Below are 24612 nucleotides of genomic sequence, written 5' to 3'. Positions count from 1 at the left end.
CAATACAATAAGATATACACAGGTTGTATCTTAACTCAGCTACACTCTTCTGAAGCTACTTTTTAACCACCCCAGACTAGTTGATGTGCCTGTCGTTGTCTCTGCGGTCAGCACTGGTTCTAAGCGCTTAGAAGAGCTGACTGGTTAAGACAAAGTAGCCTCACATTAAACTAACTTAATGTGATGACGGCGGGGTGAATCTCAGGGAGGAAATCTCTATAGATGGAGCCCTGAGGCTTGTTCTTCACTGCAAACCAACTGATTTTGAAATGCAAAAACCATCCTTCACAGGTATCCAAACCGAATACATAATCACTTTGTAATTTTAAGAAAAGTGTGCTGGGAGTGATAGTCACTATCCATATTTAAGATAATTTGCTATCCTGAACTAATATTCAAGATGTAGTTTGATTGAATATTTTCACACTGTAGCTGTGATTCAGATTAATTCAGTCAAATATACAGGTACGATGGCAACAGGGTAATTCCCAACTGATGTTTTCTCCTGTGAGCTTACATTCAATCAGCCGACTTTACAAAAATAGGAGCGGTTGCTGCTGGGAAATATCCCTTTTCAATAATGATAGAAAAAGACCAAGAATTCAGAAGGGAAATTACAGTTTGACAGTAAAGAGATAACTGTGTCTGAATGAATTCTTTTCTTTCCCAGTAAGCCTTTTGGTTCTGCCCTCCATCTCATGTAGTCTTGCTTTTCATTAAAGATCTGACGGCTGCAATTTATTGAAGGAGACACATAATGCTTTTACCAGCTGTTTTGTTTGTGTCAGCAGATCTTTAAAGTAGCAGTAAAAAAGACAGTTTGGTAAGCAAACTATTAAGTGTGATAAATGGGAGGAAAATTGAGAATCTTGTTCGAAAGTGTCTGTAAATGTGCAGATAAAAAGGCTCTGACACAGGAAGGCAATCAGAGTTCATCAGTGTAGCATCAGGAGGGGATTGTGAGATGAAACCAGCGAGTGTGTTGCACCCTCACAGGAAGGGAGTTCACATTATCAGCACAGTATCACTGATAATCATGCCAAACAGAAGGTGCCACGGTACTGCAACAATTATACCCAATGGGTGTCCATGCATATTTTAGAGACGGCAGGCTGCAAAGAAAGAGCCAGTGGTGAAGACTGTCTGGTAGGCTACCGCTTCCTTTGCCTGACATGAGGTTAACTTTGGAAAAAAGGATGAGTCTGGAGCTCAGTGAGCTGGCTGCCTTTTTGTTTAATAAAAAAAAGCCCAGGGCTGAGACTCATTGTGGAGGTTATAGCCTGAAACCAATTAGCAGACCATGTCGTCCAGCTTTTAACAGTAACTTCTCACAATGACCCAGCCAGGGAATAGTTTCCGTCAGAGTGAAATGTTCTTAAATGCCATTTATGAAATGGAGACTGTTGAAAAACCACTAAAGGATCACAGAGACTAAGAGCTGCCCCCGCCAAGAAATCCAGTAGTGCACTGCCTGTAGCTTTAGCACTGATAAACAAATGGGCATTAGTCAATGCGTCTGTTTGATGCTAAGTGTTAAACCTCTAGGCTAAACCTAGATGTAGTTATGATGATACCACATGCTGTACGAGTGCCCAGTTCCCCTTCCCGAAGAGGTTAACGGCACATGAGAATAAATGTCTGATCAGAGGGGTTGATTTAGTCGGAATTCACGACACTCATTGCTCGACAGCCTTTTCACTACAATGGGGGAGACTGAACTGGCGCATTACCACTAGGGCTGTGCAAATGCCAAAAAATGAAGCATTGTTTATATGCTAATCCCAAGCATGACACCATTTGTGCTGTTCATTCTGTTTTGGGGGTATTTGTCACGCTTTTTAAGAAGAAAAACCTAACTGAAGCACATAGGGGGACTTTTTTTTTTGCGGGGGGGGGGGGCAGGGTTACGGGACTCAGTAAACATTTACGGTATACTAACCAAAGATGTGGAGAGTTAAAAAGAAACAAAACATGTAAATCCTTGCTCTGTTTGGTTGTCTACATGGGGTGTATGTTGTGTACCCCATATGCTCAGCTGTACTATATGTGCAGCTGAGAAATGTGACAGAAAAGCTATTAGAGCCAGGCTGGCAGTGAATTCCATCACCGGTGGGCCAAAGGACTAATGACTCAGAAATCCTCATTGAGAAACATATTCATTATCTGACGTAGAGGAAGGAAGAGCATCATTTAGGCACACTGTACATGTCATAAACAACTCTCCATCAAATGCACATCTAGAGCCACTTTTCAGGTGCTGAGGGAACATCCCGTTTGTTTCTCAGCAGCTGTGCTCACACGTTGTTTTTCAGTGGCTGTTTATGAATAACAGTGAATGCTCTTATAAATGCTATTCACTTTAGCGATGTACAGTAGTAAATAGAGAGACTCCACTCCTCCATCACTCTCCTTCCAAACATCTGTGAACTTTACAGGATGACATAGACTGAAAACCATATTGACCTGCAGTATGACCATGGTCTGTGTGGCTTCTTTTGAACACTGTCTCTTGTTCTTTAACTGTGACACACATGTGAAGTGTAAGGTTTGTTTAAGAAAAATTAGGGAGTTGTTAGCTTTGCAGTGTGCTAGTATCAATTTGGGGAAAAAAGGATTTAAGCACTTTCAATTCGAACTGAAGATGCAAATCCAAAAAGAGTTACTAATGCTATGTTTGCTATAATGTAACACAAGTCATTCCTAAAATCCAGCCATAATCATGATTTGAGGCAGTAGACGCAAAGCAATAGGCCAGATCTTAGCTGATAGCCGTTTATTTCCAAATAAGCATTAAAGAAGCTAAGAGACATACTGCTGTCTTGACTGATGTTACACATCCTGTTAAATGTGTGCTTTGTAGTTTATCCTTAGGCAGTTAATTATCAACCATTTACACATTTTTCTTCTGTAATTACTCAAATCCTATACTCTAAAGCCTTAGCAGACTAAGCTTTCCTATAAACTTGCAGATTGTGAGACTTCTGTTGCATGTTTGATCTCACCAGATGATAGTCTCATTGTCCAGTTCTCTGAAACTCATTTTATCTGCTTTTAGTCGTGTTAAAGTACATAAATCAGGGTCAAGCAGGGTTAGAGCAAAATGTTACAATTATAAATAATTATTGAGCGGAGATGTTCTTGAGAAGTTGCCTTGGCATTTAGCTGAATAGGACATTTCCCATCCAATGGATTTCTCCCTTAATCATAAATGCCAACTCACATTTCACCCATTCAAACCATCTAACCGCTCAGAAGCTTTAAAAGATATTATTCATGTCACTGTATCCACAGTTCTTTGTTGTTTTTTTTTGCTTTTACTTTCAATTCCTCACATTTCTGGGGCAAATGCTCACACATTCCCATCATGTTTTGATGGCCCACTTTTTGGCTGGTGGTTCTCAGCGTCATCTTGTATCACATTTTGTCTGTGTATGTCATTAAACATGGAGGCCTTTTCTAGTTTCAGTTAAAGCTAAAAAAAAGACGTGTATATTCTGTGTACGCTCAATTTTGCTCATCATTAAGACGAGATTTATAGGCTGTTAAATTGTATACTTATTTCTTCCTTGCGGCATCACTCTGACATCATGATGTCTTTGTCAATGATGTCCCTTCAGCACATGATAGATGATCAAAACCTTGTTTAGATATTCTGTCACCATCCATTACATGTGTTGTGTCTCCCTCAGCAGCCCAGGGCTGCATAAGTTAATAACCCTTTTCAAGAGCTGCTGCTGAGCTACTACAATCACAGCAAATGTTGGACCATATGCTGATCAATTGGTTCCACACCTTAGAGAGATAAGCTATTTCTTGGAGTATTTGGCTTTACTGTTTTCTTTAGGCATCCTGATATCAAATGAAGTTGGTGATTTTATACACTCCCACTGACCAGCACATCCAGTACCAGTCATTTCCTGTATAAATCATGTTGTCCTCATCTACTCCTGTCTTCTTTTAGATAATGACCGATAATTGCTGGCTGGTTGTGGCTCAACGGGAGAGGAAGTTTTTATTGTTTCATGCAAAACATGAAGAACTCTTTAAATTTGTTTTTCACTCGAGGCTTTTTTGTTTTCACCCCATTAGCCACTGGAGGTATTTTGAGAAGTCTATTTGCAGTAATGGGTTGACAATTAGACAATTAATCCCATATGTAATAGTCTGTATCTGTTGAAGTCTTGAAAGAAATGGGTGAAATGTAATGTAAACAAATGTAATGTATTGATTGTTATATATACAAATACTAGTGCTGGATGAGAATTTAACATTGATGGTGACTGACCCTCAGCAGAATCCTATTGTGATTATTGGTCTACAGATTTATGTTGTCCAAATGATTGATTCCAACCAATAAAAAAAAATAATGAAAAGACTTTGTTTTAAACATATAACGAGTTTGGACTGTAATACATAATGATGCAACACAGCTCATTGCTTTGAAAATCAGTTTGATTACTTTATATATATATGATATTTAATGTATCATGAAATGCACGGCTAATAGAAAATGTCCTTATTACTTTTATGATATTGATTTTAATCATATTGTAGCATAAATACAGAATAGTGCTGGTGGTGGAGTTAATAATTGTAAGAATCAGACTAATACCATAAAGTATCATCAATTATTTTATGGAATAGTCAACATCAACTTACTATATCAACACACTGTTTTTTGCTGCAGTATAAAACTCAGTATATTAGCTCACTAAAGTGACATGTCATTTCAGTTTCTATGTGTGACTTGACAGAAACATACATTATTTTATGATCCACAATAAGGGGAGCTTCATATTAACCGTAAGTGGTTGAGGGTTGCCCTTTGTGTGCCCCCAGTCCCAGCTGAAGCGGCAGGGTCATGACTTGAACTCCACACAGCTCGGGCAGGAGACTGAATAGGACACATTAACCAGCGCAATCGCTCAGCCAACTGGGACATAAGAAAATAATCTGCTTATGAAACCAAAGAAACCACCTCAGGGCTCCTGGTATCTTTACCTTATAGTGCTCACGCACACACGCACGCACGCACGCACGCACACACACACGCACACACAGTCAATGGCATCATGTTCCCACTCCTCCAGCTATAAAGTGATACAATCTTTTATTAATGGTCTGTGCCCCTGCGTTGACATGGAGACCATTTTAATGATTAATCTGAAAGTGCCTATTGTACACATGGGGCTCTTTAGGAAGTAAGAACCACTGTGTTGTTTTCAGTTATAAACACATCTCTTGTCATTGTCATTGATTACAGAAAGATCTTTTTACTTATTTTGTGTCCGTCAAAGATGTCCATCAGCTTGTTTCAGGAGAGATATACGGACATATTTGTTTGTTGGCAACATACCATGAACTCAACATTTGACTGACTCTATCCATGAGTGGAACATATGATTTTAGTTTGGTTTTAGCTGGTTACAAACTAATGATGAATTATGTATCATACTCTTTACTCCACTTACATCTGTTTATGGAGTCAATAAACATTATCAATAAATAATCATATGTATACATGTAATCACATAACTGGCTCTGCCCTGTTTGTCTTGAACAAAAGACACAGTCTATATGATGGGGAAAAAACTACTGGAGTTAAATGAAAACCTGCAATAAACTTCACACCATGGTTACTTCATAGTATATGTTGTCCGTATTTATTCATATAGTTATTTATTTCATAATGTATTATTAATTTATTTAATATTAATCAATTTGGTTCTCTGTATCAGTCAGGCTACTAAATTATGAGATTATATCCACTTTATTTTTAAGCTTTTTTCTTAATGAGAAATAACTTTGCTGACAAAGAAAAAAGAGATTGATTGAGTAAGCAGCCAGGAATAAGCAATGCTTGTAAATTACATTAGTTAACGTGGTAAACATTGCATTGTTGATTAAGTCGGCACTGGGCTTCTGCCTTTTAATTGTATCCAAGATTTATTGCTGTGCACATTTGTTTTGTTTTGTTTTTTTAGTACTTTTTGGATTTCCCCTCCAGAGAAATTTTCCAGTGTTTTGAGTTTTATTATTTCCATATTTTTTTGCCTAACAGTGACACATTGTCACAAGTGATATCCCCATAGTTTAAAGCGACTCTTACCTTTCTTGCATTTCACACAGCGCTTTGAAAAAACTTGAACAGCAACAACCCCTCCTCCCTCCTATGTCCCACCCCCGCACTCCCACCCCCCTCCCTGCCTCAGCGAACGTGCACTACAATAAACCATATAGTTTTCTTTTTCCCCGTGGGAGCGTCTGGGGGTGGAAGCCGTGGCCCACTTTTCATATCATTTGGTCCGAATGATATGATTGGTCAGAGTTTTCACAGAATATTATGAGAATGGAATAATGATTAGTTTCTATGCCTGGTGGATCTCTCTAACATTTTAGAGTGCCATTACCTTATTAATAGCATTTTAACCTAAACAAAAAAATGTGTAGAAATGTAACAAAGGTAAGGGTAGCTTTAAACTACTCTCATAGTTTTAAACTTGTTTTTCATTGGCAGAAAGTTCAAGAATTTATTGTTTTAAAACTCCCCCCACAAACCTTTTGTAGGTCTGTTGAGTCTCCTGTAGGTCTATATTGAGATGCCAATCGAGGCGAGGAAATGATTCATTAGTATTAATTAGACATTTTGGAACATCTCTCTCCTGCAATCACCTCAATCTTGTAATTAGAGCGACTGGTGGGGAATAAAGCAGCTGTGCTCAGTGTTGGGCAGAGACAGCGGTAGGGGGCACCATGGAACAAGAAAGAGAGGGCGGTTGGTGGGAGTGTTGTGGAATACTAACAAACTTGCGCTCTCGTTGCAACAAAGGAGCAGATGTCCTTTCTGACTCAGTGTGTCCTCTCCATTCAGAACCCTTTTCAATTGTTGTGGGCTTCCTTACTTGCACCCTATTATAGGCCTGGTGATAAAACCAGGGGAAGTATAATGCATTTCAACAACAAAGAAAATCACATATATTTTTTGCCTGCTTTGTACTTTCTGTATGCATGAAAGTAACAATGTAGAAGTTCATTTGCACATGTTTAAAGCTGCACTCATTTTATTCAAATTATTTTTACCCACCAAAATCACTGGCAAACAATCTCATGAACATAGTAGAGCATTCAACAGCTACAAAAACAGATATTTTCCTCGAAATTTGGTGGAAAGCAAAACAAAGCAAAAGCAGGTCTTAATATAGGACTTGAATTCATTAGATTGCCATAAAATGACTCTGTGTGCTTTGTGTCTGCTGCATTTGTAAATAGGAAACTGTTTGCCAACATGTTCATTATCAAAAAGATGGAAATATTCTGTTTGCAGCTTCCACTGCCCCCAAATGCCCCCCAAAAAATCAGGTAATGCAGTATTGAAGGATGATTGACTGATCCATATGAAATCTGTAGTTTGCAAAACAATCACTGTACACTCTTGTCTGTGTGCATTTTAATTTTGTACATGTGTGAGTATGTGTCATGATATTTTAAAACAGCATTTAGAGATGTGTGTGTGTCTCCGGAAACGCCACAAAGATCCTTCCTTCTCTACTTTATCCAGGCCCGCTAAGTTAGCAGGCATGCCAATTTGATTAGTAATCTTCCAACGAGGAAATAATCTCAAAGTGACAGTAGCGAGCACCCATGAAGCCCCTCGGTTTCGCTACAGAAAGGTCAGATACCTCCAGTAGTGCAGCTCTTATTGGCATTTGGTCACAGAGAGTCACAGCGGTTAAGCGACAAGCTCGGCATCGACAGGCCTTTGTCCTAATGAAGTGCCTGTTATCTGCAGCCTGAGTAATGACATGGAGGAGAGTGCTGCCAGTGACACTTCTACTGCCACCACAGGGCAAACGAGCACAGGGAGGGGAAGGAGGAGTGAGGCAGCTGACTGTGGCTGTCCAACCTTGAACTGAACTGACCTTCACTTGAGTCATAAAGAGGGCTGAGGCCTGAGTGGCCGTTAGACTGCAGTAAATATGATATATGGGTTGGACTGGGTATGATTTTAAAATGTTTGCATGGTTTTTCTACAAAATAATTTTCCATAGCTGTATAAGAACCTGGTTTAATACAGTTTAACACTAGCAAGATTTCCTGATTTAGATCAGAAAATGTCTAATCAAAAAACAGTGAATAAGACTAACAAGGCTGAGTATTTATACCTATTGATACCTTCAGCTTCAATACTCATTACAGACAGTAGGTATTGAAAAGGTAATGAGCTTTTGTAGACATGATTTAGTGTAACAAGCCATAAAGAAAATAATATATTATCACTATTTGAAGTTAATATGGTGAGCATGTTAGCAAACAGTAGTTACTTACACATCCAGCAGACATGAAGCAATGTCAGCATTCATTTGAAGTCATCTCTCCATCCACTCAATGAATATAAGTCCAATATTCACCATAAGCACCATAGAGCAGAGGGTGATATTTTTCTGTTGGTTTGTCATTAGAAACGACCCCTTTTCGCATTTTACATAGACGTTTTATCCATTTTTCATATAAAAATATTGATAAGTGCAGCTTTATCAGAGCATTTAGACCATTTATTCTGTGGACATAACTAATTTTAACTTGTACAACAAAGAAAACTTTCCTTTCCATGGAGTAAATTGTTCCTCTCATCGTCTCAAATTGCCGCAAGCAGGGACTCCTGTTAGGCATTACATGCATGTGCCGACTGACTAAAGTGCTACTACAAAGACAGCTTCCATTAAGATGGTTGTGGGATGTGTCACGAGGGTGTGATGTTTCTTTAGCAAGGAGGAAGACACTGGAGTGGCACTAGGATTAATGTTTGCAGTCTTCCTGACACTGATTAATCACACCCACCTTCTAACCTCATCACATTTACTGGAAATATGCTCTGATGCAGCGCTTTAATGCCACGGAAATCAAGATACCGAAATGTCAAGGTTAGATCATGGGTGCAAGTTTTCCTGTTGAATTAAAATATTTTATGTAAACTCTCAAGTTTATAATATCCAGGCTTGTGAATTTACATAAAATGCAGTTTTTCTGATATAATTGTACCATATTGTTGATCATCTTGACTTGATTGTAGCCCTTCACAGTGACTGACACTGATTTGCACTTTCACAGCATTTGATTAGTTGAGTAATTGTCACTTGTTATTACTCTACCTGGCTCACTGCAAAAATCATCCCTCTTAATGTAGTTTGCAAATTTTATCTGCATCCCTTATAGGTGTATAAAGCAATGGGTTATGTTGAAGAGCAGCCTTAACCTGCCATTGTCCTGTCATCTTTTTGTGAAGAGCAGCACATTGAATGCTACAGGGCATTTCAAACTACACAGAAAAATCTGTTCTGGTCTGATCCAAATTTTCTGGTTTAAGCTAGGGTAGCCAGTTGAAGCTGCTCAGCAGTGTAATGCAGTCTACAGTGTTGTACATAAGGTGGAGGGTATCAGATGTGTATTGGACACAGTTTTCTCTCTGTGTTGTGGTGCACACAGCTGTTTCTCTGAGGGAAGCATCCTCATGAGGTCCAGAATGCAGAGTATTAACAAAACCCCAGTGAGATCTCGGCATATTTAATCCACCCTATATTTGAGTTCTTCTTTTAGCTGTTGACGGGGTTTATTCCACACGCTTCAAATGGCTCTGGCTGTGTATTAATATTGAATGAATCCAAGATATCTCTGGCGGAACTTGAAGCACATTCTGCTAACAGGAATTACTGTGTTTCTCATGCAGAAACCCAGGACAGTGCCTTTCCATTGTTGAACCTTTTCACAGCCGCATATTAGTATTTGTGTTTTTGTTGACATTTCTCACTGAATTGTTCTTTTTCTTCTATTACAGCGGGATGCAAAGGGACAGTATCTGTTTGACCTCATCTGCCACCACCTCAACCTGCTGGAGAAAGATTATTTTGGCATCAGATATGTGGATCCAGACAAGCAGCGGGTAAGTGTTTGTTATGTTATGACCAGGGCCCTTTGTGTGGCCCCTTGTGTTCATTTGATTCATTTATCAGTTCCCATATGGGTATTTTTTTTTTTAAATCAGATTGCTTTTCAAGAGACCCAAGAACAAAAAATCATATCCATTCATGATAACACAGTGCTACGTCCCAAAAAGACTCACAAACATTAAAGCAAACGTACTTTAAAGGCCTTTAGGAGAATGAGAAATCCTAATTGAAAGCTTGTTGCAGTTTATTTAAATTATACAGTGCATAGTGCAGTAGATACACCGTGCTTTGTGTGAAGTTTTTTAAATTAACCATTCCTATGTTTTGGTACCGTTACCGCTGATTTAAAAGAGTACTTTGACAATTTGGGAAATACCATTATTCACTTTTTTTCAGAGTTAGATGAGAAGAGCAATAACACTTGAGCACTTGTGTTGTGGCACATTACGTATGGAGCTGGGGGACAATTAGCCTAGCTTAGCATAAAGACTGGAAGCAGAACAAACAAGATAAAACACATTCATTTGTGAATGCTAGTTGTTTCCCTGTTTCCAATCTTCTAATTAGCTAATTGCCAACTGGCTCTAGCTCTATACATCAGTCTTCTCATTTGACTCTCGACAAGTAAGCAAGTATGGATATTTCCCCAAAAGAACAATTCATTTAATATTAAGAAAAATATCCAAAATATCACATACATTGGATTGAAATAGGGATGCTAAGCTGTCTAAATCTGTCTTCTTATATTAAATGCATCCAACATTTCAAAAGCAGAAGTGATCAAATGTGAACTCAGAGTGACTCCATGCAGTACAGACATGGCTATGTTGCTTTGTGTCTATATAAAAATCACATGGTTGACTATACTTTAAAAATGGATCAGATTTGATTTAGTCCATGAACGAGAGGGAGACTGTTGGCCAGAGTTAAAAGTTGTGTTTCCTCAGATTTCTTTATTCACGCCACCTTTCAGTGTGACAGTTGTTCCATCAAGCTCCTCTGCTGTAGCGCGGCTTGATTCATAAAGTATTCACATGTTCACAGATCATATTGTTGTCTGCAGATAAGAGCCAAGCCCTGCTGATGCTGCATTTCCTATGCTGTCACTCAGGACTATTTTGGTGGTTGTTGCTGTGGGTAGGTTTGGTTGGCGCAAAGGCAACCTGGGAGAAAGATGGAGAGTAAACATGCTCCCAGAGAGAGTGAAGAATCTGGCCATAGACACAGATCCAGTTTAACTGTCACCACCAGCAGGAGCTCACTGTTAAGTCAAAACCTGTTGTCTAATCAGCCTTACTGCTTTAACAGGCTCTCAAGAGACCTCCACTGCCATGAGAGCTGTTTGATCTGATTCGCCTGAAAATCTTTGATGATTTCATAAAAGAAAACCCCCACTAACTCTGTATTTTCAACTGCTTTGACATATTGAGGCACTTGAATCATCATCAAGAGGTGCGGTTTTAACGCAATGTGTGACACGAACAGGTGTCCCCAGAAAACTGTCAGTAGTGACAGCTGAAGATTATAGAAACTGCCATTGCAAGTGTCAGCTGAAGGATTTGATGTGTGGATTACTTAGAGAGGATTTTTGTGTGACTATCTAATTTATTTGCATTTATCTGCTTTCCTTTCTAATACAGCACTGGTTGGAGGTCACAAAATCAATTGCTAAGCAAATTAAATGTAAGTACTGTGAGTTTATGTTTATCTTTGTGGATAATCTTGGAAATTGGGCGAATATATCTTTCATCCTCAATAAGAAGTCTGACACAATGTATATTTGAATCCATATTTGAATTTAAAGGAAAAGTTCAGCATTTTGGGAGTTCTGTTTTGGCTTGGACCAAGTAACTGATCCTGGCCAGGAAATGGCACATAACCACCCATAAAATCATTTTATTTCCATTTTTACACTTCAATTATTGTATGAATAAGCAATGTCTCCAGTTTTTGTGCTACATTAACTTACTGCACAGACATGAGATTGATATCAGTCTACCTATGTAACCTTTTTCAAGAAAGCAAAAACTGAAATATATGATAGGGATGATGATTATTGATCAACAGAAAAAATGAAGAAATATAAATAATTTGTGGGTTAATGTTCAGTCTTTAAAAAGGCACCCTAGAATTTTTACATACAAAATATAAAATGTGCATAAGACAGTACACTTCAACCAATAAATAATTCCCCAGTATAATGTATGTTAGCTACAGTCCAACCTAATTAAAAGTGTTAAAAAAAATACATGTATTGCAGGGGAAGGACTGATGAAGACAAACAAACAAAATGTTTGTAATAAACGTTTCAACACTGGAGCAATTTTGGTTGGTGCCAGACATTTAATCTTGTATTGTATATAGATCTGCATTTGTCTGCTACAAAGTAGTGATTTGTTGATGTTGAGATGGTTCTGTTTCACCTAATTTCTGTTTGATTATCTGATCTGTCACCTGAAAAGGATTTCCGCCCATTTCTTAAATGCTTTTTTGTTTGTTTCCTCCAGCTCAGCCTCCGTTCACCATGTGTCTCAGAGTCAAATTCTACCCTCCCGAGCCCGCTGCTCTCAAGGAGGAAATCACTCGGTATGACCCCCTGTTATTGCTTTCACTTAAGATGACTTGATATAGGTAGCTTTGTTTTAGATTCCTACAGTGACAGTGTGAAAGAGAGACAACTTGTCGTTCATGGAGAGGCTGCCATCATTTGACAAACCTGTGAAAAGCAACTGTGCATGTTTTTTTGTTGTTTCTTTTACATGTGCCTTTAGTACAGATTGTGCTCCAGATTTTTTAGACACATCAAACGTGTCTCTTTCTAAAACATTATTTATGAGCCTTCATAATTAAAATGCCCAAGTACTTTACTGTCTACTTCATTATGTTAAATATTACACAGAACACAGTTTATAAAAGCAGGGAGGGCAGTAAAAGCATTCACTGCACAACTTGTTTTCCCATCCAAATTCTTTGTAAATCACATCCTGCCAAAATATTTTGCCCAGAAAATGTATGGAAAGGTAAATGTCACAAATTAAAAACATTGCCAAACACTTACCAGCTAACTTATTGCCTCCAAATAATGTTGACAATATCTAGCTGGTTGCATCTAGTTCGCTGATGTATTCATCATCACATGGATAGAGGAGTCCGCTCTTTCTCTGAAGTGTAATGAGATGAAATATGTATCACACATAGAGTGCACATAATGAACAGAAAGGGTAGTGGAGATAGGGAGCAAAGGGTGCTGATTGAGAGTGGGAGGCTGCAGAGTGGGGGAAAGAGGAGAGAGAGTGATACATGATGATGAGAGTGGAGAGGACCCACAGAGCGAGAGAGAGGGGAAATAACCAATCACACACAAGGCTCATTCAGCGTGTGCTCCCTCACGTCAAATTCTGTGGGGATTGTGTGGATAGTAAAGACATTTTTGTTTTTTATTTCCAGCATCTTGACACGAAACTCTTATCAGAGCATACATGACAGCAGTGAGCTCTTTTTTTAAAGGACACATCATAGGAAAGAAATTAAACCTGTCCAACCATGAAAACACCTACAATAAAAAAAAAAATCACATTATTGTACAATTTCTCTCTCAACTGACATTTAGGAACTAATTGGCAGTTAGTTTCTGAACTAAATGTCATGTAATGTAAGTATTATATTAATTAATAACCATGCAGGAGTGTCTCAGTCACATGTCTCAGAAAAAAGAAATCTTCAAATTGAGCTGCATATCACAGATTTGTTGTAACACAATCAAAATGCAAAGCCCTCAACCCTAAATGCATGAATTGAATTATTACCCATCTATCCTTTTGTCACACTTTCAAAATAATCTATTGTACTTAGTGCAGAGAGAACAACATGGGAAATGAAGGCAACTTTTTTACGCATGTCTCCATACAGTGAGTGTTATTAGCCATTGTGGAAATGGGCCAGTTAGATGCAGGCAGTGGGTAAAACAATAAGATGAGTGTCTTATTTTTGAGTATTTTAATAATATCACTGCGTGTGTTCTCCTCATCATTAAAAATAATAATAATTTATAATAATAACAATCAACACTATTAGCATCCCATTTGCTGCGGATATTGTCTCGGAGTGAAATTCATGCTTCAGGATCTGGTTAGTTGGGTGAGTCGGAAACTAGGCTGGAGGCTTTAAGAGAAGCATAGCGTCAGTAGCTGCTTTTCCCTTCAGGGCCCTCCTACTCTCCTTTCCCCAAAACAAAACCCTCATTTCAGCTAAATCAAAAAGAAATATTCAAACTACCCATAGGGAACGTGAACTCAACAATCTTTGAGGTTCATCAGGTTTGTTGTTTTGCTGCTTCTGCTTCTATCTTTTTTATTGTTTTATTCCTTCAGTTTTTTAAATTGAGAAATGTAACTGTATTAGTGGTTTAGAGGTATTTATGAGTCATGAATCATCAGTATGCTTATCAGCAGGCCTGATTTATCTCATTTTCCTTATAGATATCTTGTCTTCCTGCAAATCAAGAGAGACCTCTACCACGGCCGGCTCCTGTGTAAAACCTCGGATGCAGCCATGCTTGCTGCCTTCATCCTTCAAGGTAATGAATGGTGACAGATGGAAATGACTTTCACCACTCTTACACTGTTTTACCAGGCCCTGTAGTTCACCATGCTGAGAAATCCCTCCAGCCAGGCAAATAGATTTCTATGTGGAAAGGAGTTAATTAGGTGATACTCTGAGAATGTAACAGTATAATGCTCCCCAAAAGATATGCTTGCGTATTATATTAGTCACAGAGGAAATTTTCTATGGATTAAGATATGAAGATATGTGATGATACATATTTTACGGCCATCAGATGTGCGTTGTCCATACTGATATAGGCTATGAATCTGTACTTTGTATGATAATTCATTTAACGGCTTGCATAGTCTTTAATAAACAAAAAATCACGCTCAATTAGAATGTATTTGAAGTGGTTATCTGGCATCTTATCATCCTCTCAACACACACACACATACGCTTACAAATGCTGACATAAACAAACAACACACGTGAGGTGGCACAGCTAACATCACAGAAAGTACAGTGTTTGAGGGGATGCAGGTTTTCTGGAGGAGGGGCTCATGAATTAAAGATGGGCTGCCTGGTCAGCTCCACCTTGCAGAGAGAAATCAGCGTCAGGGTCATCCAAGGGAGTGCAGTCAGCGTGCCATGAAGGAACACAAATAATCCCATGCATGTTCAGCCTGTCTACAGTGGCAGAAGCACCAGTGTGCCTAAAACTGTAGACATCAGTTGAACTTTTATGTGCACTGAAAGTTTGTGAAAATGTAAACTTTCAACTTTTTCTTTTTTTTTCCAGCTGAGATTGGTGATTACGACCCCGGGAAGCATCCTGAAGGTTACAGCTCCAAATTTCAGTTCTTCCCTAAACACTCGGAGAAACTGGAGCGCCGGATTGCAGATATACACAAGACAGAGCTGATGTAAGATATAAAACAAATATAAGACTGCATCTACACTGTCAATCTTACATACCTGCAGATCCAGATCTCATACAAGCTGAACAAATACCACACTTCCTCTGACATTTTTGTAATCGACTGCAGTAATGACGTCCAATTGGTTTGTATTGGGTTGGCCAGACAGATTAATGTCGATTATTTGTGCAGATAGCGGAGAAAAGCACTCTCTTCTCTGCTATCAGCTCAAATAACACAGTTGGATTGTCTTGAGCTCATAGTCTGCCCTTTATTTGCACTTGTTAGTGAGCGATCGGTCTGGGAACCAGCCCTAACTGTAAGAGCTGCACAGTGTAATAATGAAAGTGATTCTAAAAGTTTTAACTACACACACACACACACACACACACATACACACACACACACACACACACACACACACACACACACACACACACACACACACACATACACACACACACACATACTACTATCACTGGCAGCAGGTGAACACTGAGTCAAGAACACATGGCCAAAAGGGTATTTGAACTAAACTAATATGACCTTTTCTTCTTGGCCCTGATTTGCTCTAAAATGAGTGCTTAAATGAGCCACTGTGTTACCTTACATTATTTAAGAGGCAGTTTAAAGGTTAATGCTGGCTGCTGGTACTGTGACGCTCTCCTGCTGCCTTCTGGATATTGGCTGACAGTGGAGGATCGTTAGTGTAATATGGCTTTCCTGGACCTGCAAAGCTGTAAAAACACATGTGGTCACTCTTTCTCTCCCTTTCTCATGCTGACATCCCCTCTGCATCATCTTCTTTTGGTTCTGCATCTTGTTACCTTTAGTTGTAATAAATAAGAGTTGTTTCTTTGTCACATGCCTCAGCCAGTTTGTGACAGCTATGAAAAAAAAGGCCCAAAGACCTACACCCACACCCAAAGACAAAAGATGTCTGTTTAATTATATTCAGTGAGACACAATAGAGCTGGAATTGCATCAACCATGTCTAGTTTTGACACTGCAGGAGCAGTATGAGTCTCTGCTGCCCACTAGTGGCTTCTTCTTTTCTCACCACTGAGTGAATGGAGCTGCTCTGAAAACTCTTTAACAATGTAAGAATGAGTTGAATCCAAGATAAAGAATAAGTGCTTTTTAGATTTTTCTTGAGCTTATCAAATTTTAATATTTAATAACCTCTGTCTGCCTTTTTGGTCCTCCTCAATATGAATCTGTTATATGAATTCAAGACCTTTTTTCCATTTTTAATGCTTATGGTAGACTGACACAGATGTTCGGTGTGTTGTTGCCCTCCCTTAGTGGACAGACGCCCGAAACATCAGAGCGAAATTTCCTGCAGAAAGCCCAGATGCTGGAGACATATGGTGTTGATCCACATCCGTGCAAGGTTGGGTAGTGTTTTTTCAAGCACTGCTTTGCTATTTCTAGATTAATATTAACATCAGTAAACAGAAATATTCCTTGTATGTTATAACATGCGGTTGAATTATGTTTGTGTCGATGGTTATTTGTTTCTTTCAGGATGTGTCTGGGAATCCAGCTTTCCTCGCATTCACACCATTTGGTTTTGTGGTCCTTCAGGGAAACAAGAGAGTTCATTTTCTCAAATGGTGAGCCAAATGTGCATCGTTGTCAAATGAGAGCCATACAAAAACACACTGCTGGCTTCAGTTTTACCTGATCTAAAGTACAGTAATCTGCTATAGGGCATTCTACATCAAGCAGCATGTGCACAACATCTGCTTATATAGTAACACTCAACAAAGAGCATCCATCTGCCTGTACCTGGGAAAAGAGCTGAAGCATCTGCACAGATGGCTAATTATACCAGCTAGATTCACAACACTTAGCAGAAGATCATGAAAATAGCAAGACACCAGAAGCCTTTACTTATACTAAATGCTTGCTAATTCAAATTCACCAAGATGCTTTATAGAGAAATCAAAATTGTGTACAACATGATGCATTTCTGCTTTAACATTGTTCTTTTTGTGCTCTGAAAAGTATATATAATAATAATGAAGACAGACTTGTTATGTATTTTGTTGTCAGTATTTATAATGGCTTTGTTTGCCTTCAGCAGGAGCTCATGTTCCCCTGTTTTCTGTTCCCTGTCTGCAGGGAATATTATCAGTTATTTGTTTTATTAGCCAAACACAGAGCTCCATTGCTGTTTATGTGATCTCCAAGTTGTTTTCATGAATATTTAATGAGGCTGTGGCTTTCTGTTCTGCTCGCTGTATGTGCAACCGTTGCGGTGCTCTCCTGGACAGGAACGAGGTAACCAAACTGAAGTTTGAAGGCAAGACATTCCACATATATGCAAATCAGAAGGAGGTGAGAGCATGAATTGTTGGATGTTGAATAAGAGTCTGCATGTTCTGATGACACTGATTGTAGAGTGTACTATAAATATTTGTGATTTTCTCTCAGTGTGTTATATTGTCCTGCACGTTCTCTTATTTTCAACATGCAGGACAAAAAGATCATCTTGACATACTTTGCACCCACACCTGAGGCATGCAAGCACCTGTGGAAGTGCGGAGTGGAGCACCAAGCTTTCTATAAGTGAGTCCATGAATAACTTCCTTCATTTCATTTCAATGTTATTCTTTTGCTCCCCACACTGTGATGATGTAGATATCTCCTTTGTATCCTTGAGCACTATTATAGTATCTTGGTGTCCTTAAAAACCCTCCCCTCCAGGCTGTTTGTCAGTGGGAAAATTAAGTGTGAGTTGCTGCTGACCTTTAGTGAATGAGTGTGCGCTCGCACGAGACTTTGGTGCTCCTTCTGAGATATGGTTCCCCAATGTCTGCCATGAATTATAGTGCAGGTCCCCTCTGCTCTCTCCAGCTCTGAAAAGGTGATTAAAAAAAATAAGTAGCCTGTGTACTCAGAGGCCGGGTGTGGTGTAGTAATTTGCGGGCTGATGGTTCAGGGGATGAATGGTGTGTGGGGGTTAACAGATGAAAAGAGAGAAAGAGAGAGGGCATGTGAAGGGCACAGCTGAGCACGATGGATGGAGTTAATATGATGTGACCTTTTGATGACTCTCTGAAGTGGCAGACTGATAATATTTTAACAGCCCCGCACTTATCACAAAGATAAAGACGTTCTGTCTTACGGAGAAGCACATACATCCCTGGAAAGCGAAATGAAACATTAATCATTAATGTCTCACTTACTATGACAAAATAAACATATTGAATACTGCCTATAGTGCATGGAGAGGACATGCATAATTTAATAATGGGATATTTGAGCCTGCTTTCTGCTTTGTTCTGCGATTCAGACGGCAAAGATTACAGATATTCACACTTCCTCCAAGAGTGAGATCATATTGGGAGCATATTCTTGCAAGAATGAGAAATAAATTGTTTTCATTTTCAAGTTCATGGTGGCATTTTTTCTTCCTGTCCTTCATTTGTCTTTTCTTTTTTCACCTTTTCCCATCAGGCTCGAGAAGTCAAGTCAGGTTCGCACGGTGTCCAGCAGCAACCTGTTCTTCAAGGGCAGCCGTTTCCGTTACAGGTAGAGTACACAAGAAGACAGTGTGACTGATGTCAGGGAGGGGAGGACACTGCAGAAACCCCACCAGCTAGAATTGGAAAGAGGTGTTCCCAGAAGACGTGGCCTTCTAGCCTTCTGTGCTGTAACACCAGCCTACCTTTGCCTGGAGGATAGGACTGACACCTTACAATATAGAGGACACAGAGGGGAAAATGAAGGGGACTGATCACATGAGGCAATATCACATTGTATCTGCTGTATGCCAAAGAGATTGTCCTACATTAAAGGATCAGTTCACCAAAATGGAAAACATAAGAAACACATTTTCTAACTTATCCTCAGTGGTATCAACCCTACTGTTAGTTTTCGTTGTATCTGTCCAAATCTTGAGATATCCATGTTTAAGATTTATGCATCTGGACATGAATGCAATTTCTTTTGTGGTTCTCACAGCACAGAAAAATGCTTTTAAATGTGTTTCCAGAGACATTATCCTGCTTAGTCTGGATAATCCACAGACTTTACTGTGAGGAGATTTTAATTGAGATACAGTATTTGAACCTGGTTTCCACATAAAGCTGTCTGTCTCCCCCTTCTGGCAGGAGAGTAAAGGGGGGCCTTTGGTTTAGATTCCCTGACACAGGCATGCAGCATATTCTCATACACACCCCAAATGACAGAGAGGGCCAGTAAAAACAGATATGTTTTGATTGTCCACCAGCCCATCGGGATTTGTCCCAGCATTCCCAATGGTCAGTACACCACTGGACGTAACCTACCATTGTAGCTGCAAAACAGTGGACACATTGTTTTGAGTGTCATACCCCAGTGACATCACTTGTTTCACTATCAAAATTTGCAGCCAAACAGCCAGCGTGCGAATGTCATGCCTAACATGAGATTTTAAAACTCTGTGCTGTGAAATACAGAGAGATTTATCTGGTGGTGTGAACTAGTTTATCAAGGTCTTGAATGAAATGAATGTTCATTTATATGTAAAAGTTCTACAAATACAGGTTTAATATGGAACAAATTGTTCCTATTGGGGTGCTGGTAGAAAAATGGATAACTCAAATCTTTGGCAAATAAAACTGAAACTCTTCATACCAAGATACTTCTAGAATTATTTGAGAAAATGTGTTTCCTCTTCCTATGTGAATGAACCGGCCACTCTAAGAAGAACATATTCATATTTGCCTGTTGAAAGGTCAAGATTAAATACATTAAAAGTCATTTTACAAAAATATCAGATGATATCCATGAATGGAGACTGTATATGAAGTAAGAACACAAGTGAAATCAGTTAAATGTTGAGTTTACTGTTGAAGGGCAAATCATGGTCATTGCTGTGATATTACTGCCTGCAAGTCTGTGTGTACATTTGTCTGACTGGTGGTAATTCAGTTACACAAACCTGAATTCACCGGGTTTATTAAATCATGATGCTCATGGACTGTGCTCATCCACTGCAGTGATGGCTCTCATGGCATTGGGTTTCACCAAGATGCCCGGTTTTGTGTGTGTGTGTGTGTGTGTGTGTGTGTGCGTGTATGTGAAACTCATCCTGAGCATCATCTCTGTGCTTTATAACAGTGGGCGAGTGGCAAAAGAGGTGATGGAGCAGAGTGCCAAAATCAAACGCGAGCCTCCAGAAATACACAGGTAGAGTTGTAAATTCAGGAGAGGTCCAAATTAGTTTTTTGTTTATTTCCCCTCCATTTTCTTAGGCACCAAGCTACTGTAAATGTCAACAGCATCTACAAGCTACTGTATGAGTAACTTCCATTCATAGCAGTGCAGCGACTTTTGTGCATATGTGTCTGTGTTTGTCTCTGCAGGGCTGGCTTAGTTCCCAGCAGAAGTTGTCCATCCATCACCCACGGTCCTCGTCTCAGCAGTGTGCCACGCACGCGTCGGAGAGCCGTGCACATATCTATCATGGAGGGTAAGAAACGAGCATTACCTAGAGGCCATGTGCCATCTTCATCAAGTGAAACATATAATTTGTAGTTTCAATACCGTTCACTAAGCAGTTATGATCCCATATTCTTTAAATATAATCATTAATAATGTTCAGAGTTTTTAAATGGATCGGGGAGCCATTGGTCCTTTTTGTAAGCACTCCTCCCCTTCTTGAGAAAACACACTTGTGTTCACACTTACACACGCAGACGCACGCACACACACACACCAACACACACACACACACACACACACACACACACACACACGCACACACACACACACGCTGTAACTAGAGCCATTTGGCCCGGTTCATGCTTTCAGAGTTGGTGGTGCTGCAGGTGTGTGCGTCAGTCAGTCTGCCACATTTTGAGGTTTGTGTTTGTGTGGGGTTTTTGTGTGTTATTCTGAACAATTGCGTATTTGTTTTGCACCAACAAAGTGGCAGTTAAAGTCACTTTTAAATCAGCCCACCTGCAAGCTCCTGGCCCAGAACAGGTGGCCTCACTTGCCTCCTTTAATGAGATGGACACAGCAGGCAAACAGTCCTGTATGCCCCTGGATTAAATCAGCAGTGAGGCCCTGTGGCCCTGCCTTTCAAGTGCATATTATAAAGCTTTATACACCGAGATAAATAGAGGTAGGTGTACTGTGTATATTGAGGGTCTTTTGCAGTGGGTTCAAGAGAGCTATAAGAGTGTCCCACCCCCAATGTGTGCTGACTGGGTGTCTCAAAGTGGTATTAATACCCCAGCTGAAAATAAACTGCGTCTTCTACTCCATGTATGTCACTGGCCTGGGTGGGGCCAAACTAGGCCAGGCCAATGCTAGTGATCGTAGCACTGCAGCAGAAACCCACTGTTTTCACCTCACACACTCCTCTCCTCAAACTGCAACTAAGACAGAGCCCTGTGGCCTAACACATACACAGTGAAACTGTGGCCTGGACTCCAGGACAGGGACCATAAGGACAGGACAAACAAGTGCATGTTGCAGCCATGGTGAAGTGTCTGATCCGCATCACCACCCGGGTGAATGTCCACCTGCGTATGATCAACCACTGCTACCGGGATGTGAAGGTTCGCGTGCTGAGCCTGGGGCCTCGTATGCTGGGCAAGGCCCTTGGCGTCTTGCCCCTGTATCCTGCCCTGACGTGTCAGCAGGAGTCTGCCAGTGTGACCCCTCTTCCTGGCACTCCACTGCCCTGCGTTCAGCCTCCAGGTAAACTCATCACAGACGCAGCCAGGAGTGTGCTGTGCATGGAGCTGCCAATAGCTTTCTCTATTTTAAATCACTGGCCGTCTCATCAGTGTTGGTGGGGAGGGAGTGACACCAGCCCTGAGATTACCTGTCTCTCCTGGAGGTCTGAGTCACTGGACATTCTTTTTTTTTTGCGAGTGCAATATGTTTACAGTATTTCGAGGCATGTGTTCAAAGTATCAAATGTAAAGCTCATAAAAGTGTGTTTATGAGCATGTTGTCACCTAGAAAACACAAATTAAAGCATCACTTTTCTGTTTGCTGCCTCACTTTTCGATGCATAACGTAGGCTAAGCAGTAAAGATGGCCGCTGACAGTCATCCAGCCATTTATGCATTTTCTTTTCACTTGTCATGAGTTTCACATCAACAGTTACACAGACTCTAGACTTAATCCGTCTTACTTTTCCTGACCTGATCAAAAGCAGAATTTTAATCCCTTCTCTATATAGTGAAGGTGTAATGTTGCTGCTTGGACACTTTGGAGAATGTGATATCGTCAGCAGGGGCTCAGCCGCAGCTCATCTTCAGTGACATGTACACTGTAAACAGGTTTTCACATACTGTTCTGTTACTTCTGCCGCAGAGTGGATTGTACAATAACAGTATAGTAAATCTGTAAAGCCTTGAAACTAGTGCCATATATATCTTAAGGAAATATATGGATGAGTAAATGAATAAAATGAGTAATGTAACCTTTGCTATCACGTTTGTTTTGGACTTTAGAAAGAGCTAGTAGATATACAAAGAGGATGTTGGCTGTTTTAAAAGGAAGCAGGCTTGATTTATTTTATTTTCTCTCAAGTATACTTTATCTTAATGTTTCTGTACACTCGGTGGTTGTTAAATGAGGTCTACACTTCCAGTGCATCATGATTTGTTCCATTAGAGTTCAGCTCTTCTGTTCAATGACAATATCACCCCTGTCTGCTTGACTCAGGGGAAACATGATCAGATCTCTGCTATCAAGTTGGAGACTGTTTGTCTGCCTCTGCTGGACAAACTGGAAAGAGTCATCTCAGAACTTAGTGCTACAGTTTATTGTGTCTGTGATCGCCACTCTAGAACGCAGCATGAATGACCACATCATCTCTTCTTCTGCTGTAAATTGTGTGTAATAATCCTTCCTTCCTACTGTCCCCCCCCCCCCCCCCCCCCCCCCCCCCCCCCCCCACCACCACCACCACCACCACCCCTCCAAAAGGTCTGGAGTCCTTGCGTGACAGTGCCCACTCTACACCAGTGCGTTCAGTGTCCCATGGGGACTGCTTCATGCCACGCTCCCGGAGCCAGGCCACAGACGCCAGCGACGGGACGGCGGTGATCTCAGATGAAGCCTACAGCCCCTCTGACAGCGTCCTGCCCACCCCGGTGGCTGAGCACAGCATGGAGCTGGCCGTCTCGCGCCAGATCAATGGGGCGCCCTGCAGCATCGAGGAGGAGAAGGAGTCAGAGGCAGGAACCCCTTCGTATGGGGAAGGGGGCGATTTTGGTGCGGACAGTAGATCTGTACGAGAGGGTGCAGGGGGGGACTCGGCACTCAGCGAGGTGGAACAGGTGAATAAGTTTGTCTTAAGTGTCCTCCGTTTACTCCTTGTGACCATTGGACTCCTCTTTGTCTTGCTCCTCCTCCTCATCATCCTCACCGAGTCAGACCTTGACATTGCATTTTTAAGTGATATCCGCCAGACCCCCGAATTTGAGCAGTTCCATTACGAATACTTTTGTCCCCTCAGGCGGTGGTTTGCCTGCAAGCTCCGCTGGGTGGGCGGGTTGCTCATTAACAAGTGAGAGTGAGGTCGTAGAGTTCGTAAGCCCATTCGGGGGTCTGAGAAGACGGTTAGGACTCCGGAGTGATGGAGGGCAGCCTCGTCCCAACCATGAACCCTGCTTCTGTCATCATCCTCCTGCAGACATACAGCTTGGACCACTCCTGGTAACACTGGCCCAGGATCTCTCTTCCCCTCCACTTTGAGTTACCCCCCACCCCCCACACACCTCCTCGTTTCGCTTGTTTTCTTTTTTTTTCTTTTTTTTCTACAAAGCCAGAGGACATTTTTTGCATTTTTTTAAATTTCAAGTCATTTCAGGTATTTATTTTTTCAAAAAACACAAAGGAAAAAAATGAAAACTGAAATCGAAGAACTGAAGAATTTTAAATAGTTCCTTTACAGGAACGGGAGATTTGTGTTGCAACGGATGAACGTTGCCTTCATTTGTTATTTATTACTTTTAAACCTGTATTTGCATAAGAAAAGGAAGTAAGATGAATGGTAATTGAGGAAGTTGATTCATCATTGAAATTAAGATGGAAGTGAGTTAGGTTAGAGTGGAGGTCTACTGCTGTGAAGTAAATGTGAAGCAATGTAAAATCTTTTTGTATGAATTCATCCCCATCAGAGGTCAACAGTACAAACAGTAGATTCACCTCATCAGAGGAAAACACAAAAATCTGACGGGAGTTAG

General features: G+C 40.4%; 1 protein-coding gene across 2 annotated transcripts in view; it reads left to right on the top strand.

Annotated features, from left to right (window-relative positions):
• The window catches only part of LOC133982274 (FERM domain-containing protein 5-like), a 60405-nt gene extending 35993 nt beyond the window's left edge, over positions 1 to 24412 (top strand). For both annotated transcript variants that reach the window (XM_062421246.1, XM_062421247.1), the window contains exons 2-14: positions 9833 to 9937; positions 11585 to 11627; positions 12452 to 12530; positions 14423 to 14520; positions 15289 to 15412; positions 16712 to 16799; positions 16934 to 17022; positions 17686 to 17749; positions 17898 to 17980; positions 18872 to 18946; positions 20519 to 20587; positions 20764 to 20870; positions 23351 to 24412. In XM_062421246.1, coding sequence (XP_062277230.1) covers positions 9833 to 9937; positions 11585 to 11627; positions 12452 to 12530; positions 14423 to 14520; positions 15289 to 15412; positions 16712 to 16799; positions 16934 to 17022; positions 17686 to 17749; positions 17898 to 17980; positions 18872 to 18946; positions 20519 to 20587; positions 20764 to 20870; positions 23351 to 23937 — 1611 coding nt within the window. In that variant the 3' untranslated portion in view covers positions 23938 to 24412. The remainder of the gene's footprint in view (positions 1 to 9832; positions 9938 to 11584; positions 11628 to 12451; positions 12531 to 14422; positions 14521 to 15288; positions 15413 to 16711; positions 16800 to 16933; positions 17023 to 17685; positions 17750 to 17897; positions 17981 to 18871; positions 18947 to 20518; positions 20588 to 20763; positions 20871 to 23350) is intronic.
• The last annotated feature ends 200 nt before the right edge of the window (positions 24413 to 24612 follow it).

The sequence above is a fragment of the Scomber scombrus genome, chromosome 6 (genome assembly GCF_963691925.1).
Source record: "Scomber scombrus chromosome 6, fScoSco1.1, whole genome shotgun sequence".
Classification (NCBI taxonomy): Eukaryota; Metazoa; Chordata; class Actinopteri; order Scombriformes; family Scombridae; genus Scomber; species Scomber scombrus.
This window is presented reverse-complemented; position numbering and strand designations above follow the sequence as displayed.